At 40.5% G+C, this 22,312-nt stretch overlaps 1 protein-coding gene across 10 annotated transcripts in view; it reads right to left on the bottom strand.

Moving 5' to 3' along the window:
* LOC116037006 (actin-binding LIM protein 3-like) overlaps window positions 1–22,312 on the bottom strand; it is a 48,498-nt gene that overhangs the window by 21,347 nt on the left and 4,839 nt on the right. For all 10 annotated transcript variants that reach the window (XR_004101769.2, XR_004101770.2, XM_031280734.2 and 7 more), the window contains exons 2-7: window positions 21,823–21,987; window positions 10,749–10,932; window positions 4,545–4,657; window positions 2,910–3,036; window positions 1,846–1,939; window positions 1,321–1,408 (exon numbers count right to left, since the gene is read on the bottom strand). Coding sequence is in view for 8 of the 10 variants with exons in the window: in XM_031280734.2 (XP_031136594.1) it covers window positions 1,321–1,408; window positions 1,846–1,939; window positions 2,910–3,036; window positions 4,545–4,657; window positions 10,749–10,932; window positions 21,823–21,987 (771 nt within the window). In the remaining 2 variants the exon portion in view is untranslated. The remainder of the gene's footprint in view (window positions 1–1,320; window positions 1,409–1,845; window positions 1,940–2,909; window positions 3,037–4,544; window positions 4,658–10,748; window positions 10,933–21,822; window positions 21,988–22,312) is intronic.

Below are 22,312 nucleotides of genomic sequence, written 5' to 3'. Positions count from 1 at the left end.
TATATATATATACATAGACAGACTTCACGTATAATATGCAAATGCTTAGTTTTAATGGTGGCTGTGAGCAGGAGAGCAGCTGAATGTCAATGAGGTGAAACAGGAGGCGTCAACCTGTGTGGCGACTCTGGGACACTGTGTGTCAGCCACGTTACGCTACAGTAGCTCTACAGTTAATCTGGATTCAACTTTCCATTTCACCGTTATCTTAAAGAAACATTAGTGCAGTTTATAATTGCAGGCTCTTATTTTTATTTGTGGCCTGTTTACACAACCATATCTCCTACAGTATGTTCATAATGCAGCTGATTTGCATTAACATCATGTTCTCAAGGAAATGCTGCCAATTTTTCTTCAACATATCAGACATGTTGATATTGTATTTATCTGCAAAATGTTCACAGCTAACATTTTTCCTTATTCCTACAATATAAATCATACAGTACAGTATGTATTCAAACTAAACTGTGGTTGAGGTATGGTCAGGGAAAGATCATGGCACTTAATGATGCCTTTTAATCATAATTTTGCAAATTAAATGTAGTTCCATATAAATATTATGGCCAACATTATGGTGCATTTCCTACGAAACATCATTTCTAATGCAAAACAGCTGCTTATCAGAGCAATTTGCAGGACATTTGATTGGTTGATTTAAAAAATAATTAATCAAAATGCATATAAATTCAAGCTTGACCCACACGGTAAAGAAGGTTTGCCAGCATGCATGATTTAGCTTATTAACTTGAATTACTATTATCTAATTTGCTAAACAGATGCTTCTGGATGATTGAATTTAAACATCCGGTGAAGTCGTTTCATTCAGATTAATACCGTCAGGGACAGCACAGAGTAATGGACACAGCAGAGGCGGAGGTTGAGAGGTAATTGACTTCAACCTTTGTGTGTACAAAAAAAACATCAGCTGGGGGAAGGTGTGTGTGTGTGTGTGTCTTAACCAGAGTGGTAAAGAGTGGTATATGTGAGATCAATAAACTATATAAGGGTGCTTTTTTAAAAGCAGTAATTTATCAGGTGACCATATCCTACTGCTCTCTAACTCTTTCTTTGTCACACACACACACACACACACACACACACACACACACACACACACACACACACACACAAACACAAACACTCAGGCCATCTGGATACTTGCAGGGTTCAGCTAATTCAATAGATGCTTCAAGTCCATTCTTTGCCTGTTAGCTGTACATATACTGAGGCGCCTTTGTATGGCCTTCTACGCACAAAACAACAAATCAATCCTATTGGTTTTACACTTTTTGTAGCATTTGTCTGGCTCTCCTTCCTCACCTGTAAGGTACATTTCTTCTCCTTCCAGGAACATCATATGACAGCGAGCACACCTGGCACAGCTGGGGTGATAGTGCTTCCCTCCAGCCTAGAGGAGAAGAAAAGGAAAGGAAAAGTGAGAGGAAATAAATAAGGCAGAGAGATGCTAAAGCAGATGGCACAAATGAGGAAACGAGAACAGAGTGGCGGTGGAGAAAAAGAACGAGGAATGAAGAAAGGGGAGAAGCTTGATAATGAAGAGACAAAAACAGTAATGATTAGGGTAGAGAAGATGGGAGAGTGTTGCTTTGTTGGTTTTCCAAAGCTGCTTCGTCATCAGTCAACACTTCAGTCTTTTACAGTAAAGAGGGACAGCTGCGTTTTTTCGCAGCTTTTTATAGGCTGACACATACTGGCATGCATGCACACAAACCCACACTTTCCTTCACAAAGACACACACAGACAGAAAATATGCACATTCTCCCTCGTGTTCCCATTTGTCTTAAAGCATACACACATCTTCATACATGGAAAAGTGCACTCACCTCAAGTACTCTGCCGCTAATGTACCTGTTACAGCTATCACACCTGATCCCAAACTGAGTGTGGTAGTCAGTCTCACAGTAAGGTATCCCATCCCTGCCAGGGAAACAAAAAAAAACAAATTTCATTGTGACTTCCAAGTATGAACATTTAAATAAATACTGTGGGTGTCTAGTTGATTAAAAGACTTATTGAATAATTGCCAGTTATTGTCTTACAAATAATAACTGATATACAAAGGTGCTTTCCATGACTTGCCACAATAAGTGTGCTCCAAGTAGCTTTCTATTTTAACAACTGCTTCAAGCAAATTGGTCACAGAGCATAGCTTCGGCTATAAAAGCCTACACAAAAGTAGTCTGGCTCAACAGAACATTTCCAGGATAAAGCCACTCGCTGGATGTCCTTCACCTTCCGCTCTCTGTGTGTTGCTGTTCTCAAAATCCCTTCATTTCAGGAAACAACAACAAACTTTGAGCTAGCAAGCTACACGCTGAAAATTGCAAGTTTTGAAGAAAATTTGGATCGTACAACGAGGCAGGCCTGCTTGGTTCTTCCGAGGAATGATTGTAAAGATTTACAAAGGATATGTTTACAGCATTTACTATCTAACTGGGACATTTTGGGACCGATTGGTGGGGATTGCTATGGACAAAGTATATACGGTGATACATTGGTAAGAGCAAATTACGTTTAACCATGTATCCAGCTAATTTTAAAAGCTCATTGTGTGAACAGTTAACTTGATTTAATATTTTACATGGTGTTTTCTTTTGCGGGGTGCAAATGTTCCACCAGAACAAGTTCCTTCCGATACTATTTTGCAGAGCTACCGCCGCTGCGTCCGGAACTTAGCACAGCCCAAGACGATTGAGATTGTTTTAAAGAAATGCAAGCAACCAAGAATGTATGTGTGGCGTAGCCAGACCTTACTCCACAGCACTGTGGAGATCTGGCAATGCGAGATTAACAAACAAGCAAGAGAGGATGTGGTTTACTTATTTACTGTATTGGCTCAAACATAACTACAGTAGAGAGTGTACATATGGGGGATCAAGCCACCTACTTGCTGATGTACTCTCCAGTGAGCGCACAGCCGCACGTTCTGCATTTAAAGCAACTGACATGCCACTGTCTCTCCAGAGCCAGCAGAGACTGACCCTGTTTGATTTCCTCGCCACAGCCTGCACAGTCTAGAGAGGAGAGGAGAGGAGAGGAGAGGAGAGGAGAGGAGAGGAGAGGAGAGGAGAGGAGAGGAGAGCAGCACTGAGAAAACACACAAAGATGATGAGAGCAGCTTCAACATTTTGAGTTATTTGCCACCTTTCCTCTCGGTCCTTGTCTCTCTGCTCTGTCAATCTCACTTCTCTCCTCCTTCCTCTTTCTTTCTCATCCCTCTTTCCTGTCATCATAGTCACACTGTCTTTGCCAGATGGAGCTACCACAACCAGGCTACAACCTGGAGCAGCAGGCCACCTTCTTTCTGTGTGTGTGTGTGTGTGTGTGTGTGTGTGTGTGTGTGTGTATGTGTGCGTGCACGCGCGTGTGTGCGTGCGTGTGGCTGCAGGGGATGTGGCTATGTTTTGCAGAATACAGCAGGTGGACAGTAGAACTCTTCTAGTGTTGTTTTCACCTGTAGGGGTATAAACAGTCTTAGCATGTAATTGTAGTTAAATATCAGTAGGCTACATTAAATCATGACCTTGCCTCGGGGTATGATGGGTACAGATGGATGTGTCTTCTATGTTTATGTGCTTTATGTATTTTAATTGTGGCAATGTTTAATGTTTGTTTTCTTGACTGTTTAAAAGCCCTTCTAGGGACGGGCACTGGAAATTGGCAATAGCTATATAAATGCTGTGATGCTGTACACTGGAGATTTGTTGCACAAATGTCTGTCTAAGCATCTGTCACTATTCAAATAAACATGAAATGAAAAAAAGAAAAAAATCTCATGAAGAAACTAAAATAAACCAACCAGAGCCTGATTATGCCTCTGACGCCCATTGCCCAAAAACACATCAATGAGCGACACCGTTACACAGTGCCCACGTTCCTACATTAATATAGGCACTGAAGTTTATTTTTAGTCAATCCTATATGCACTGTGCTGCTGCTGTAAATACAGCACTAAATGTGTATTATTCCACGGCTGGAAATACAGTAGTCCCCTACAAATGCATTATTTTACTACAGTTTAAAGATTTGTGTTTACAGTACGAACGAAAGGAACGAAAGAGCCACAAAAAGGGTAGAGAAGTTGGATATTATTGCGAGACAGACTAAAACATGGTTGGTTTTGGTCTTTAAATGGGATTTATTGACAATATATAGTAATGCCAGACTTTGATACTAAAAGCTAGAGGACTACTTATTTCAGCTTTTTTCCCCATTTTGTTGGAGAAGCAAAATTACACCTTAGCTATTTAACGAAGTCAGTACTGTAAGTGGGCCTGTGAGATGAGAAATAACACTTATTCCAAAGCACTGCTCAAATTTTGAATTGAATTGATGCTATGGTAACACAGAAGCTTTCAAAAATAACACAACTTCACTTTATGCATTATTTTTTTGATAACTGCACAGCTTGTAATGTATTATCCCTAATAACATTCACCTTACATTTTCCAAATTTACAGTATAAGTATGGTGCGGTTTGCATGTGAATATGTGCATATGTTTGTGTGTGTTTGTTTCTTACAGCTTGGTCCGTGGACCTTGACGGGCTTGTCGCTTTTCAGAGTGTGTGAGCACTGCTGACACACACACTTCTTCCCACAGAAGGTCACCCTGTCTCCAATTGGGAATGGACTCCTGAGAAAAAACACACACAAAAGATTTCAGTTAAGCTATGCAGATGTGGCATTCCAGAAATTTTACTTGGTTCCGTTCACCCAAATTGACAAAAAGCATTTTTCACCAGTCTATGATTTCACCTCTTAACCCCTAGTGGTACAGTATATATCTCTGCAGGATATATATATAGTATATAAACTTAGCACAAAAAGTAAGGAAATTTGTGTTTGGTAGATTATTTCTCTGTGGTAACAATGCTCTTTGGCAATAGACTCATACCGTTGGAAAGCCTGTTTAGTTCCCTTTCAAATGGTGCCCCATTTGTAAGAAACATGCATTTGTGGGATGAGCAGCAGCGCTGAGTATGTGGGTTGCGCCCATGAAATATTTGCCAAATCTTCTCTGCCAATGCCAAACAGCTTATTCTGCAATTGACTCGTTTGGTGTTTGGTGGCTTGGATGATTGAAGTTTGAAGAAACAAGACATATTGGCAATTTAACAATTTATTCATTTCACAAACAGGAGCGTCAGTAGCGTGTGGAAGAACCATACACAGCCACAACAGCCTGGCACCTCCTCCTCATGCTGGTCACCAGCCTGGTCACACACTGCTGTGGGATGGCATCCCATTCTGCAACCAGCATTTGTCGCATGTCAGCCAACGTGGTTGTGTTGGTCACTCTGGCACGAACAGCACGCCCAAGCTGATCCCACAAGTGTTCAATGGGGTTGAGGTCAGGACTGCTGGCAGGCCATTCCATCCTCTCCACTCCCACATTCTGGAGGTAGTCTCTGATAAACCCTGTGGGGGCGAGCGTTGTCATCTTGGAGGATAGAGTTCGGTCCCAGACTGTGGAGATATGGTATTCCCACTGGTTGGAGAATCTCATCTCTATATCTCTCTGCATTGAGATTGCCTCCAATGATGACAAGCCTCGTTTTTCCAGTGAGGGAGATGCCGCCCCACACTATCACACTGCCTCCACCAAAAGGTGTTACTTTATCGGTGCAGCAATCAGCATAGCGTTCTCCGCGTCTTCTCCACACTTTGACCCTATGATCCATTTGCCGTAGGCAGAATCTGAACTCATAACTGAACAGAACGTTCCTCCACTTGTTCAGGTTCCAGTGCACGTGTTGCTGACACCAGCGCAAACGGGCCTGACAGTGAAGGGCAGTCATGGCAGGACTCCTGGCAGCTCTATGAGACCAGAGATTGGCTGCGTGCAGTCTGTTCCGGATTGGCTGGGCAGAGAGCCGTTGGCCATGTCGTCCTGCAAACCTTGACTGCAAATCTGTAGAAGACAGCCTAAGTGCTGACAGGGTGAGGAAATGGTCTTCTTGGGGTGTCATCTTCTTGGGACGCCCACTTCGCGGTCTGACTTTGACATTCCCCGTTATATGGAACTTGGCCTTCAGTTTGGAGATGGTACTAGGGCTCACTCCAAATAATGCTGCAACTTGGTTTTGCGGAACACCAGCTTGAAGTTGCCCTATCATAAGGGCCCTATCCAGATCAGTCAAACACGGCATGCCGATTCTTGGAGCAGACACTTACTGACTGTGGCTGTACTTACAGTAGTGGGGCCCATGCTCAATCAGGTGCCAATCAGGCACCTGATTGGCAGCACCTGGGGGTACCAGAAGCTCAAAACAAGTGTCAATAGCAACAGCAAAATAACCTGTTTGGCATTGGCAGAGAAGATTTGGCAAATTTTTCATGGGCGCAACCCACATACTCAGCGCTGCTGCTCATCCCACAAATGCATGTTCCTTACAAATGGGGCACCATTTGAAAGGGAACTAAACAGGCTTTCCAACAGTATAAGATTTATTGCCAAAAAGCATTGTTACCACAGAGAAATAATCTACCAAACACAAATTTCCTTACTTTTTGTGCTAAGTTTTATGACAAATGCAACAGATATTTTTACCACTACCCCAACATATTGGATTGGATAAGTGAATGGCATTTCCCAATTATTTTATACTTACTGATTAGATGGATATAATGAATTTTTTATAATAGAGAAGTAATGCCAATAAAAACTGTTGATTGCGAGGTCTGAGGAGTATTTCTGTAGTTTGACACCAGTTGGAGATTTTATTTTGTTTTCCTGTACATTTAAAATAACAAGGCAGTCTTACTCATACAGCAATGGAAATTATACAAGTATCTACACTGTTTCTCAAATTCCCAACTGAGAAAATGTATAGTAAATTAATGGAGCTTGAGTATCCAAGACGGATTATATTTCATAGTTCTTCCCAAACAATGAAACAGTAGTGGAGTGTCAACCTTATCCCTCAGTTCTACCCGATTTACCATCATCACCTGATATTGTAATGTCTTATTTCTCACCTACACAACCACATTAAAATGTATTTTACCAGATTGAAATAGTAATACAAAAAGCCATAAAGTACAAACCAAGACATACAGTAAATGTCTTTTAGCCTGAGGGCTCAGCTGTAGCCACATAGTGTGAGTGCAGAGGTTAGCACCTGCAATGCAGCCACTGCTAAATCAACATTTTACCATAGTACAAATCTGTATCCAGATCACAGCAGAGATTTCCAAAACTCCTTGGGTATAAAACAAGAAAACTGCAACACACAGGCTGATAAATAATAAAGTGGTCGCTGCTCTTCTACAGTCGCCTCAGAAACATTCCTCCTGAACATTTCTAATGCGAAACCTGTATTTCAAAAGCCTAATAATTATTCTGTGATGATATAAATTGTTATATAGTATATTTAAAAAAAAAACATGTCAGTAAAAGAGTTTGATAGCAGGTTCCCATCCTATGTGTGTAACTTTAGTGACAAGGCTATGCCTACATTTGGACCGTATCTATAAATCTAGACTTGGTATCAGATAACAAACCTCTTTACTACGGTGCAGCAACTGTGTTAAAGTAAATATACTTTGCTATAGCTGGGCAACATGGAAAAAATAGATATAACAATGACTCTGACAGGTTGTTTTTTTCTATATCTATTTAAATCAAGTTACATGTCAAATTGTCTGGTTGATGTCCCTTGCATATGAAGTCAGAATCAATATACTGCCCAGCTATTTTTTATGCTATATGTATGTCTTCTGATTAAAGTTTTATACTCTGCACACATCAGAGAGGCTGTTGTGGAAGTTTGGTCAATGCTTGGACAAAAAGTAATTTGAGTGACACAATATTATTGCAATATGCTGACACAGACATTCTCAAAATGAATAAACTTCCTTCGCAATCTTAGTACAGTGTGTTCTTATTCAGTAGAGTGGGCACACACACACGCACACGCACACGCACACGCACACGCACACGCACACACACACACACACACACACACACACACACACACACACAGGGAGACTACAAAAACTGTCACTATAAGCAAACCAAAACCTAATGATACATATCTACATCTAACACATTGACTGACAGTTAGCATTTTATATATTTACTTTACTTACTGAAGCCAATACTACACAATTTCATGATGTATAATAAATAAAGTGAGAGCAGCCAACTACAATGGACATTAAGCATATATTCCATATGAAATATTAATATTTTAAATATTTCAAATTGTAACTTGTTTGCTCTTGGATATGATTTCTCTTCAACATTCTGCTCCACTCTGATACACTTACCAGTGTGGGTAACTAATTGGTACTCAAAAAACAATTATATTTACACTATTTAAAGGGGCACTCCACTGATTTTATTAAAAATATATTATATAGCCTGTAAAATGTATTATATGTCGTTCTAAAGTCTGAGAAAATAACCCTGGTGATGTAATGTGGAGTTTGAAAGATGTGGGAGTTTATCAGACAGACTGGGTCGAATGAAAGATGCCATCAAGTTCCATTATGGGAAGTGCAGAATCCAGGGTTTTTAGGTTGTTGTGATCCATACTAAGAACTAAAACTCAGGATCGCCACTTCAAATTGTGATCATTCTTTTTTAAATCTGTCTCTGACAAGCTTCCCAAACTTTATGGAAGTGTGATGCTAAATCACTGGAGTACCCCTTGAGATAGCAATACTGATTCCTTTTAAATGATGTGTCCAAAATCTGGTACTGCATTCACCATTTATTTTCAGTAAAGCACTTTAAGGACAAACCTGACAAAGGCACCCGCCAATAAACTTTGATTTGTTACTTTTAATAAGCTACAACAAGTTTTATTGACTGTAAATGTTTAAATTAAAACATTGCCTAAAGTGTTTCTTAGCACTGTCGAGATTCTGCAGTAGTTTTGGTGTACAATGGTCAGTGAACCCAAACAGACACGGGCCTTTACTGGCCCGCAGTATGCATACATCATCTCCTTTTAATTGTAAAGTTGTAAACAGACTTGCCAAGTCATTATAGCACAGTGGGTGGTGCTCTGCGAGAATCTCATTTGTTATTGTTGTTTCTGTAGTCACAAGTTACGAATGAAGCAGTGCCAAGCGGATCCCTGAATGATTAAAGAATAGAATAACTGTCAATGAAAACTAAGATCACAGGAGGAACACGTAGAGCTGTAAACAATAGTGTTAAAAATTAAGAAATATTTTAATTCCAATACTCTACTATTACTACTACCAATACCAACCATACTATTTTTAAATATATTGTATTCCAATACTTTCAATGAATTCACAGAGCAGAAAAAAGGATGTTTCTGAAAATTAGGTGAGAAATATACAGGAGTATGTTGCGACTACACACACAAACACTTAAGCTTGTTTTCATACCTGCAAACTCAGAAGGGCTGAGTTTGCAAAAGAAAATAAAGGGAAAACACAAAATTTTCCTGGTGCTAAAACGATACTTTTAAAACGGTGCCTGAACCGAAAGATTTCTATATATATATATATATATATATATATATATATATATATATATATATTTAAAAAAGGAGCACCTTGTTCAATTGTATTTGTCTGTTCTGTATGTTCAAAAATATAAAACAATAAAAAAGGAGCACAAAACGGCGACATTAAAGAACGGCTTGTGTATTGCTAAGGCCACAGGGTCAAAATTAAATGATTTATTAAAAATGTAATAACAATAACTTATAACAATAACTTATTTCACCAGTAAATTCCTGTTAAACTACAAAAACAACCACTGGATGGGAAAAAGGTATTTTACAATAACTTTGAATGCACCACGAGGCTGGAGAGGCGAGGCTGAGTCTGTGTTTTTCAGACAACGACAGCTACAGTCTGGTTTTAGAATCCTCTACAGTGAAATACAGACACATTTACACCGTTTAGCTGTCAGCATTTTAACCGTGTTTACTCCAGCTGCTAGGTAGCGGTAGGCTAACGTTACCTGCTGTCGAGTGTAGTGTAAACTAGCATCCCGTGCGGCGATGTTTCAGTTGCCTCTAACGTCCGTTTTCGGAGCATCAGAGAGAAGCGCAGGCATTTAAGTGGCACCTAAATAAAGCACCAAAATCTGCGTTGCTATTCGGTTGTTAAGGCACCGGTGCCGCATTAGCACCGGGTCTCGGAACCCCCCCAAATAAAAACTCTTCGGATCTACACGATTCACGTGGATGACATTTTCCCATTCAAAACGCCGATTTTCGCCGAAAAGCGACTAGTTTGCAGGTATGTGTTTTATGGTTCTGTGAAAGCTCCACGCTGAGCTTTCACCGTAGCCTACGTAAGTGGCCTGATGTTTATACTTGTGCACTGGTTTGTGCGTCGAGCCGGCATGTGTGTGTGTGGGGACTGGGTGATAGAGCAAGGGAGAAGTGAGAGAGTGACGGCCATTAGCTTTGGAACGAGTAGCGACTCTAGAGTCATAGTGAGAGAAACAAAGTGTCTTCCCTGTGCTTTCTTAACACGGTAGGAAATCTGTAGCAGGAAAAGTTAACCCTCTCCTTGATTACATGTTGTTTATTGAGAAGGAGAACCAGGAAATGAGTCAGGGGAAATGCAACGCTACCAAGCCACAGCCGAGTGACGTGCGTCGCTGTGACGTGTAGTTACATTTTTGGAGAGGTGCACGTCAGGCTACGGCGTAGGGTCCGGCGTAGACGCAGAGGGGTCTGCGGGGGGTACGCCGTCGATTCGACGCAGAACCATAAAACGGCCTTTACCTGCAAATGCTGCAGACGAAGCAGTGTGGGTGGTATGTCCTCCCCAGGGCAGATACCACCTCCCCAGTGATGTACTGCTCACAGCTGTCACACTGGGTCCCATAGAGCCGCTGGTAGTCCGCAGTACAGATGTACTCGCCAGAGTGATGGAAGAAACCAGAGTGCACCAGATCACAGCCACACACTGGACACACCGAGAGAGAGAAAAAAACGGAATCAGCTCACATCATTCCTTAGAAATTCAAGGAGAGAAAACTGTACTTTATGACTGAGTGGTGATAGAACTCTTTCCTCACTACTAAAGAAACTTGGAGTGGAGTTAGAGAGCTGTTCAGATAAGTAGAAAAGTTTGCATGCATCATGTCTTTCTTATTATAAGCCATTCCATGCCTTTAATTAAATCAATACATATCAGTATGTATGATATTAAAATTAAGAAACTTTAGCCTGCTTTGACACAAACACTGGTGTTAATCCTTTAGTCACCACTAATTATCTTAACCCGTCACTTTATCTTTATACTTTTACTTAATAACTGTTTATATATATATATATATATATATATATATATATATATATATATATATATATATATATATATATATATATATATATATATATATATATTCAATTATTTCTTAGATTCAGATTTTGCTTTTACTTCTGTGTTTTTATTTTTAGTTATTTAATGAGAAGATTTAATGAGAAGATTTGCATTGCCAACAACTACTTCTGTTATTGTTGTGCACATGATTAATAAAGAACCTTGAACCTAAAAAGAGTTTTCACCTTGGTTTGACTGTAGTTAACAACACACATAGCCAGTATTTAGTGTGTGTGGTGGTCGAGGGGGTGGGGTTGTTGAGAGTGCAATCTGTTGTTCTTTCTGACCTCTAAAGGGTTAATACTCTAATCTGGTTTTGGGGATAAGAACAGTAACCATCTAATCTGTTAATTTTTTACAGTATGTTATGGTCGTCAGTGCAAATGAGATTATGGTACAGTATGTGCCTGCGTGTAAACCTGATTTTGTGATAGATGCATGTCCAGGCAAAAAGACACATGTGAGTGCACACACTGTGTTTACTATATATAGTGACAGCATGATGTATAGCTTTTATTTAGCAAATGCAAAGTCCTTCAGCCAAATGATTGCTTTGGGTGCAGCTGTGCTGAGGGTGATGAGGCCTTTGCTGAGCTTTGGTTAGACAGTTTAAAACGGAGCTGAACAATGATTTGCTCCATCTTTCAAGGAGGCAGGGAGCTTACTCTTACCTCCCATCAGTTGTGTTTTACAGACTTTATAACAGCCATTCGGGGGCCACAATTAACCCATATTCTCTTATTTTATACAGATTATTTTGTAATCCATGTCCCCAAAATGAATTAAATCACTCATGCTGTCAGTGTCAGCACCATACTGTCAGTATGATATAACCTGTAGTGTACAGGCCCAGACAGTGGAGGTATACACTGCACCGTGATACAACGTGGATGTACTGTAAGTTAGACATTTGAAAGGCAGCCAACGGATCAACATATCTGACAGTGAATTGAATGCCTGGCCTCTAATTAAGCTAATGGCTCTAAACCCAGTGGAGTGAATGGATCTGATCTAATCCAAGCCAGTGTGTTAAGTGGCTCAGAGAGAAGAGGGAGAGAGGGAGTCCAAGAGAGAAACACGGTAGAGCAAGACAAGCAGTCTTGCTGCCTAATTTATGTGTCTATTGGAGCCAACTGGAAGACATGAAGACAGTAAAGCAACATTTAAGTGAACTGAAGTTTTCTTGCTATAAGCCTGGAGCCAAAGACATGAATCTTTTGATTTTCATTAAGGCTTTGGGAGGCTTTTTTGAAGACCAAAGACCATGCAGCCATGCCACGGCAGCATTTAATTCCCTTTAAAATGTATAATCTTGTAATATTTTGTAGATATTGACATGGTATTGCTGTTCACTGCACATTTTCTCGATGGGAATGTGTGTCTAATGTAAATGTCCAACACATATGTAATGAGGTTAAGTTCATCTTCATTATTGTTTTATAACCGAATGATTTTGTTAGCTGGAAGACGATTTTTCTTATAGGAAAGAAAAACTGGGACATTGTTCTCTAACACAAGAAACGCTGTACAGTATTTTGTTTTTCTCCATCTCCTCTGTCTTTGATATTGTATTCTTGTCATGGCAAAGCCACTGTCCAACAACTTTAAAATGCCAGCCTGACCTTTATCAGTCTGACGGAGAGTAAAGCTGTTTACAGTGAAAGAGTTACAGCTAACACACAATCACACTCTTCTGTATGCACTGTACACACATACTGCATATTAATACACAATCGTGTACGGCAAAAAATATTTGTTGTTGAGTAAAATAAATGATGTCCAGCAAGGCAGCCATTCTTTTTTCTAATTATCCACTGGGATTCAAAAGATGGAGTTATGTGGTTTTCAGCCAGCTGCGACAACATGATATATGCAAACACACACTCTTTTTGTCGGTTTCCCAGAGACACACACTTGAGGACGATAGCCGGGTCCTTTTCATCTTTTCTCACTCTGCTGATAGCATTCACACATTCATCACTGTCTAAATGAAAAGCTATTAAGATGTGGAGGCAACAGGAAATAGAGGGAGCAGTTGAGGCATGGCTGGTCTCTGGAGGGACCTCTGGTATATTTGGATTTTCGGATCACAGACCATTTTTAAAAACTGTCCACCACAGAACAAGATCCATGCATGCATTACAGTCTGTGCTTAATGGTATCCCATTTTAATATTCATCTCGGTTATATATGTTGTCATGATTTTACCAAGGAAGACCATCAGTAATACTTAAATTTAGGTTGGATCTGTTTAGCTACTCACTGCAGAGTTTTCATGCATATTGTACTGTTTTTTTATTACACTAGCATTATTAGCCATGCTAGCGACATGGTTCTAGGGACTGTATTGTCTATCGGTCCACCACTTTGGTTTAGACTGAAAAGTCACAACAACTGTTGGATAAATGAATTGCAATACAATTTCAAACAGACATTCTTGTTCCCCTCAGAATGAACTGTAATAACTGACTTTCACTTTTCATGTAGCACCATCAGGCCAAAGTGTCAATGAGTCCTTAAAGCTTTGGCTTATGTTATGACCAAATACTAATGATGACATTCCCATCTGCGTCAGCTATATTTTTGTGCTAATTAGCAAATGCTAGCATACTACATACTAACACGTTAAATAAAGATGGTAAACATGGTAAACATAACTCTAATAAACATCAGGACAAATTAGCATTGTCACTGTGATCATATTAGCATGCTAAGGTTAACATTTTGCCCAAAGCACAGCTGTGCAAGGCTTTGCTGTCAGTGCATCTTTATTAGATTGGCATTAACCTATTTCAGTTCAACTTGTTTGTTAACAGACCCAAATCATGCAGTAGATCAAGTAGGGCCTAGTATGTCGACAGGCCTATGATATCTGTATGATTAATATGAGGTCGCAACTCAGAACGAAATTCCTCTCAAAACCATTTAGGAATTATATAGTATCGCATTGCCAGACCTTCCTCCACAGCGCTGCGGAAGAGGGTCTGGCTAGTCCACACAGCACTCCGGGATGAGAGAAAAACGTGCTCTGGTTTATTGGCATTTCTTTAAACCAATCACAATCACCATGGGCGGCACTGCAAAATAGCCTCGGGAAGGAACTTGTTTGGGTTAGGTGATGGTGGAACTATGTTCAAAAGTTGTTTTAGTCGTGCAACAGAAAACTCAGATTGGACAGATAGTCTAGCGAGCTGTCTGAATTTACCCTGCAGAGATCTGAGGAGCAGTTAACTATAGTCCTCATAAATCGCCCGGAGTTTAAATTTCCAACACAAGGAAAGCGGAAGGTAACGGACATCCAGTCAAAAAGAAGGACATCCGGCGGAATTTCCAGCAGGACCGGAGCAATCCCGGAAGTGGAACGTCGTAGATATAGACCAGGAATTATATCAAAAGTGTGTCTGAGCCAAAGTAATTTCATTAAGCTAAAGATTACATTTTGCAGATTTACAATGTAATTATAATAGAAGCAGGAAATGCCACAGCAGAGAACTCCCAGAATCAAAATGAGTATGCTGCCTGCTACCATCCATTGCTCCCTCTCTGTATTTTAGTCTTTCAGGGACAGATGGGACAAATCTTCCCCCTGCCACTTGAACTTGCTGACTGCAGCTTATTGTTCAAAAAGGTCAAAGACTTGTCAGTCGCCTCTATGCCAGACCTGTCAAAAATCTTATGACCTCACCCTGACCCCACCTGTTGTCCCAAACCCTGACGCTTTTTTACATTCAGTCTCTTTTCTGAGTGCTGAATCAGCACGATTCCTTCAGCAGCTTATCAAAACCATGCAGTTCAGAGACAGAATAGTCATATACACCGTGATTTAGTCCTGTTGTATATAATAATAATTAATCAACTATGAGTACTGCCCTATTTTTGTACCTTACATCAAACTGTTGTTAGTAACTGTCATTAATGCTAAATTTACCGCATGGATTCAAGCAAACTAAACCTGGTGATCGTTTCTGCTGGACAGTTGATCCAGGGGCAGAAAGAGTAACAGCATTTTTATGACCGTCTACAGCCATCTAGAGAGTCATCCGGCCTCAACTCTGTCTCACTGTGCAGTACAGACCTACTTAGTCTGTGTAGGGACCGACCGGTATAACTTATTATAACTTATTCTCACCAGACAGACATAACGATCAAAAGAGATTTCAGGAGGGAAATAATTCAGGCCATATTATGAAATTAAAGGACAGAGAACTTGATCATTTGAAAGCCGTCATGGTGGCTCAGTAAGAGGTGAATGACACCATCACTGCTGCAGTTTGGGCTTGAGTCACAGGGTTAGGGCATAATCTGGAGGAACTCTAAAAAGTGTTTTTCATAACGTTGAACTGTCAGAAATTCTAAATAACAGCTTCCAGGTGTTGCAAGAAATAGAAAGTTTTCAGGGCTGAACATCCCAAAATGCTTGAGCACACCTTTTGCAAGTCCATATTGCAGGTAGGGACTGAAGGGCAACATTGTTCAAAGATTTGTGACGGCATTACGTGTTGTTTGTATGTGTGCCAACTGTTTACCATAAAGAGAACACTGAAATATGTACAAGTAACAGTAGTTTTGATATTTCTGGAAAAAGGCTGTTAAGAAGATCTACATTTATAATGATAGTGATATATTGTAGTAGTGTATTATGCAGGGTTTTCTTTCTTTGTTTAATTGCAGCAAAAAGTGAAAGATCCTTCAAACTTTCGACAAAAGACCTAGAAGAAGGGGAAAGTAAGAGGAGGCTTGTACACAAAGAAAATAAATTACAGGTCACACCTAAATTAAATAAATACAAATCAATAAATACAATCATGATCAGTGCATTTTTTTCTATCCCAGTATCTATGTCCCCTTCTTCACTCTCTCCCATTCCCCTTCATTCTGCTCACCAGGGGGTGGGGGGAGGGCAGGTTCAGCTGCAGTTTGTCGGAGGTACTGAAGTATTTAAATACTTTTCTTCTACATCTGTTAACAGTGATTTTTTTAGCCTATTAAATTGAAGTGCTTGAGGTCTGGACACATACGCACACAAACACACACACTTGGCAGAAAGACAACAGATAATGATTTTTTTGTTTACTGCCAGCGGCGCAAGCAAAGGGTCTGAAGAACAAAAGAAAGAAGCAAAGAAAGAACTGATTTAAAAAAGAAAGGATATAAATGAAGATGGATGCAAAAAAAAAACAAGAACTCCTGGAGGCTTGTCTCATATTTCTGATTTTGCTTTCAAATACACAAGAAAACATACAAGAGTGCGCAGAAACACACCAGCACAATCACCCACTGTGCAATGCTCACACAAGGACACACACAAAAGAGTGCTGCACAGCTGAGCTGATACAGCGGTTAATGCTTCACAGTTTGTCCTTGAAGCCTCTTGTGAAGAAAGAGCCATCCGTGACTGTCTGTACGGCTGAGAGTACACTAATACTAATAAAATACACTGCTGGTATGTTTCATTACTGAAACACAAACTGGTTTCAAGCTAAAGTGGGTCAGGCTTTGCTGTAAGCTTTACTAGGTGAGAAGAATAATACAGAGTATGTTTTATATTCTGTTGAGAAGGTGAAGACTCTGCAGTTGTACAATCCATCAAAATAAGTGTTTGTATTGTAAATCACCTTTGAGGAGAGACTCTTTCATGAAAGTCTCCAAAAATGGGATCAAAATGTTTCGATGCACAGTGAGAATCAGACTATTTGGAGTATTTTTTCCTACGAATAATTGAGTTTGTTCTTTACAAAAAGAATGATGTAAGGTCACAGATGATGTACATGGCTCAATTTTCTGAAGCAAAAAAGGGAGAGGAGAGGATTATTTTAGACACAAGGCTAAGACGAGACGTGGAGAAAAGAGAAGAAAGGCAAGATGGGAGTCAAGGGAGAGATTAGAGGAAGAGGAAAAAAAGAAGGCATCATATGTGAGGAGAAAGGGAAGCAGAGAGCAAAGTGAGGGGATGAGGATGTGGAGGAAGAGACAGGGGGACCCAGGGGAGGTATCAATGAGGCTATCGATCTGTCCATCCAGCGCACGTCTGCTGTCCTGTCAATGTATTCCCTCATCTATTCGCATCATCAACATGGGATGGATTTCCTTGCTGTAGCTCCTCTGCATTTGAATTAGTGTGATCAGGATGTACGGCTCAAAGAAGAGGAAAGGAGAAAAAAAAGAGGGAAAATCTAACCAGACTACAGTCTAACCGAGGGAGTGGTTGATATTAACAGTACAAATGTGCCACAATATGGATTGTTCTACACTGGTAGAGAGATTAGGGAATGGGTTTTTTTAGTCGTTAAGTATTAACATTTGCTGACAAATTGAGGAGTTACGACTGAATATTTGCATACCCAGCAGGACATGGACATAATATTTCAAAAACTGGCATCATTTGCTTTAGAATTAGGGCAAATTTATGAATGTGTTGCATATTTTATAAGAGATTTTATGAGAGCAGAAAGATGCAGGGTTGCATTTTTCTTTGTCTTAAAAGTGATCAGTCTTGAAGACTTCATTGGTATGCATTGGGCTGGGTATCGTTCAAAAATATTCGATACCGGTACCGGTACCAATACCATGACTTCAATACCGGTTCCTAAACGATACTTTTTTTTATACCAATTTTATTCAACAAAAAGAAATTACAACATTACACATTACGACACAAATCTTTTTATTTACTTTTCAGCTCCTACTACGTGAGCCCAGTCTCTGTGCGTAACGTAGAGTTTTTCCTGCATCCTAGACGTGTAACGTTAGACAGCCAATCACAAACATTATTCGATCTTGGTAGAAGCATGCTGCATGCTTATTGGCTCACTGCCGCTATTGAGATTCACTCTAAGGTATTGAAATTGGGTATTGAATGACGAGGCATTTTTCGATACTCGATACTTAAGAGGCAATTCGGTCACTGCCTAAAAAGTATTGAATTCGGTACCCAGCCCTAGTGACAAATCGTTGATCGACTGATCTAGTGTGAATGAAGCCTAACTGTATGCTGCCCAAATCTAAAACAAAAACAGAATATAGATTACATACCACCTAAATTGTTTGAATTGCTGTCTCATCAATCTCACTCTGCTCATCTATTTCCATTTCTCATTTATTCCAAATCTCCTCTCTCAAAAAACAATCTCTCATCAAATCCTAATAGCCACACTAACAGGAGATTACACTGTTTACCAAAGATGCATTGTAACTCTCTGACATTCAAAGCTACAAACAAAGAATGTGAGACAAGAGAGCGACAGAGAGGGGAGGAGAGAAGAGGAAAAAATAAGAACTAAATAAGACGCCTGTGTACTAAAAGCTTACGATTTGATTCTTGTCCACTTCATCAGCAGATGTCAACTCAGCCCACAGTCCATTAGCTCACAGTCATTAAGCTTACTCTGCAAGATCAATTATTGTCAATAATAATAAATACTTTAATATCAAATAGAGACCACTTCTGTCAATAAGTCTAGCTTGTGTCCTGTCAGAAGGAATGAGTGCTTTGATTGAGCAAACAATCAGTCAATTAGACAATAAATTATTCAATCAAACAAACAAACAATCAAAGCAGTTTTTTCGGCTCAGGTTATTTTTAAGATCTGAAATGTTGCATGACATAAAATAAATAGAAAACACTCCTCTTTGTTGCTTTGTGGCTGAGTGCATTCAGGCGATGTAACTGGCAGAGAGAAAACAGTGTTGTCTTGCAGCATGCTTTGGGACTGTGTGGGTCCTGGCCTGTGAAAGGAGGTTAGCTGGTTGGAGTCTGACTACGGGCTGAAAACCTGCTGACTGCACTGCTATGCTAGCTGCTGACTCCAGACCTCTATTTGTGCGTTGTGTCCCAACTGCTCACTAGCGGAGCTCAAACATGCACAGACACACAAATACTCATACATGTACACACACTAGACCTGGCAAACTCGATTCCTTTTAAGGATTCGGGTTACTCTGAGTCACTCACTAAACTGATCCGGGTTGTGCGAGACACTTGAGTCACTTGAGTCAGTATTGCTAAATCGCCAAGGAAACTCAGTCCTAGCCCATTGTCTCTAACCACTAACGTAGTAGGAAGTTCTGTGGATTCCACTTGGTGCAGACTCACTATTTTAGATCTGATAAATAGGCTTTCAATGTAGACATAGAAACAGGAACGGAGAAATGCCCATAGTGAATATTTTTTCGACCTTATTTTGATATGCTACAGCTATACACCAAACCTATAACCTATAAGCATGTTATTTCAGAAGTGAAAGAATGGCTTTTGTTGTGGATTTGCTTTTCACCCGGACTCGAGGAGAGACTTCACTCGCTCTACAGATCCACTCATGACAACGTAGCGGGCTGATTCGCCCGACTGACTGACTCACTCGAGGACTCATGGGTCATCATGACTCATGAGTCCTCGAGTGAGTCCCATGGTCTGCGAGCTTGCAATATTTCCGGCTCTGAGTCTGCGGGTCGGGAAGTTCCTATAACCTGTCTCGGACTGTCTCTGCTCACTCAGTCGCTTGAGTTGACTTGTGGAGTTGTGGTTGCCTATGAAATTGTAAGCTTTTGGCAGCTAAGATGGCTAGGACTAATAGTAGCTAATGTTGCAAGAGGTTTGTGTGTGGTGCTGTTATCATTTTAGATTGAATTGTAGTAGGACTCAACTGATCCAAGTTAATGATACTAGAGACTCGCGAATCATGAGTCAATTTAAAGACACGGGTGAAAGATCCGAGTGAGTCACGACTCAAACAGGTTTAACACACACACACGCACGCACGCACGCACGCACGCACGCACGCACGCACGCACGCACGCACGCACACACACACACACACACACACACACAAATATATGGACAAATGCAATTTTGACTTGTGTTTTCCCAGTTTTCAAACCTTCTATTCTATTTCCACTATTCTTTCCCATGTGGAACATTAACAGTTGCATGGTTTTATTTACACTTTTTGAAGGTGGGGCTCAAAGAAAGAGAAAATAGCTATAATGTTTACATTTCTGTTTGTGTATGGATTAAACAAACAAGATTCAACATGTTAACTGTTGATTTAGAGCTGCTGGTAGGCAGAATTTGTCAACTTTGGACTGAGCCAGGCTAGATGTTTCTCCCTGCTTCCAGTCTTTATGCAGAGCTGAGCTAATCTGCTACTCGCTCTAGCTTTATATTTAGCTTATAGACATGAGAGTGGTATCACTATATTTTTCTCATCTAACTCTCAGCACGAAAGCAAACATACATACAGATTTGAGTATATATATATACTAAGGGCCCTGACACACCAACCAGACGGGCCGACCGTCGGCAGAAAAGCCAGTCGGACTGATCAGTCGGGTCCCGAGGTCCAAAAAATGCCTCAAAACACACTGAGGCGACGCCGACTTGAGCATACGCTCTGCGCGTGCGCGAAACGTAATACGTCTCCATACCAGCAGGCGGCGCTGCTCTGTATTGTTTCCATTAACAGTCTGATTATTTCCCAGAAAATGAAAACTGGCAGCTGATTGGACGAACGCGTCACATGGGTCTTTTTTCTCCAGAAATTCACAGCCAGACTGTCATGGCGGCTTGTTCAGAATACAATCTCATATTGTACTAAAATAGTTCACCGAAACGTGTTTCTGAAAACATTTTAAGCGAGAAATAGGCCATGCCGTTTCTGAATCTGTCTTCATTTCAGATTGACAAAGGTCAGTTTAAAAGATTTTCGTCAGATTTTGAGAGGCTCATCTGCTCCCCATTTCCGGGTGAGTCCCGACTGCCCTGTCTCCGACTGAACATGTTGGGTCGGCCAAAATGAAGGCCGACGGCTCCTCGGACGGCCGACGGCACGGGACACACCGAACAGACTCGGGTCACCGACCTCGCCAGACGGTCCGACGCCTGATTTTCGGGCTGGTGTGTCTTCTCTGTAAGACGCATAAAGTATCAAGTTTAACTACCATAATGGGCCTACACACCATATACTGCACCTCACTTATCCAAGCCTCTGTTTTTGGTATTTAGACATTAAATGTGCACTGATTGTTCCCCAGTGGACCATAATTATGTTGCAGTGGCTGTTGGGTTATTTAGACATAATTACAATGCCTTTAATGATCAAAGATCTCCCCAACTTCCGCTCACTGGGGAGATATTGCATGTCACTTAAGTTTTGTCAAATTACTGAATGTTTGTGATTGACTTTGATCCTAGTTTATATTTCAGTGAAGCTATCATTGATTCAATTGTGTCAGCTCCTTCTTGTCTGAGTACTGCTAATTATTTAATATTTAATTATGCAAATTGATGCGGTTGGAATCCACACATGGAAACACAGGCATTAGTCCAAGACAGAAAACTAAATGAATATGAAACATTGTGTGTGTAGGTGTGAGAGTGGAGAATGGAAGTGAGTATGTGTGCATGTGTTAATGTGCATTGGATATACTGTATGGAAGCATGTTTGTGTGTGTAGGTGTGTGGCGGCTTTTTACCTTGGCAGGTGAAGCATTGAACGTGGAAGTGTGTGTTTTTGACGCGCACCACCTCCCCACGACACACCTCCCCACAACGCTCACACAGGATGGGCGAATTTCCATGGCTGGAGAGAGGAGCGCTGCTGTTGTTGTTTCCTCCATAAAGACCTGACTGGTACTGAACTGAGAGAAGATCAAAAACATGTCACTTACTGTCACTGTGAAGCCCTTCTTTTTGTCTTCCTTTCAACTGAATTCAAACATCTTATCAAAGTGATAAAAGATGTGGAATGACAAAAAAAAGATAAAGGATCTGATGCTTTTCTCATGCAAGTGTCTTGTTACCAGAACATGTGACAGTTAAACACCAGCTTTAATGTATAATGAATCAGAAAACAGCTGCTGAGGTTTGTCTTATATATAAAGTAGAAGGTAGCAACAAATCAGATCCATACATTGACCATTCTCAAACATTAGTACAACTGTTTGATTTGTTATCCCCCTAAAA

The sequence above is a fragment of the Sander lucioperca genome, chromosome 13 (genome assembly GCF_008315115.2).
Source record: "Sander lucioperca isolate FBNREF2018 chromosome 13, SLUC_FBN_1.2, whole genome shotgun sequence".
In the NCBI taxonomy this organism is placed as follows: Eukaryota; Metazoa; Chordata; class Actinopteri; order Perciformes; family Percidae; genus Sander; species Sander lucioperca.
The sequence above is the reverse complement of the archived record's forward strand: the minus strand, read 5'-3'. Positions and strand labels throughout refer to the sequence as shown.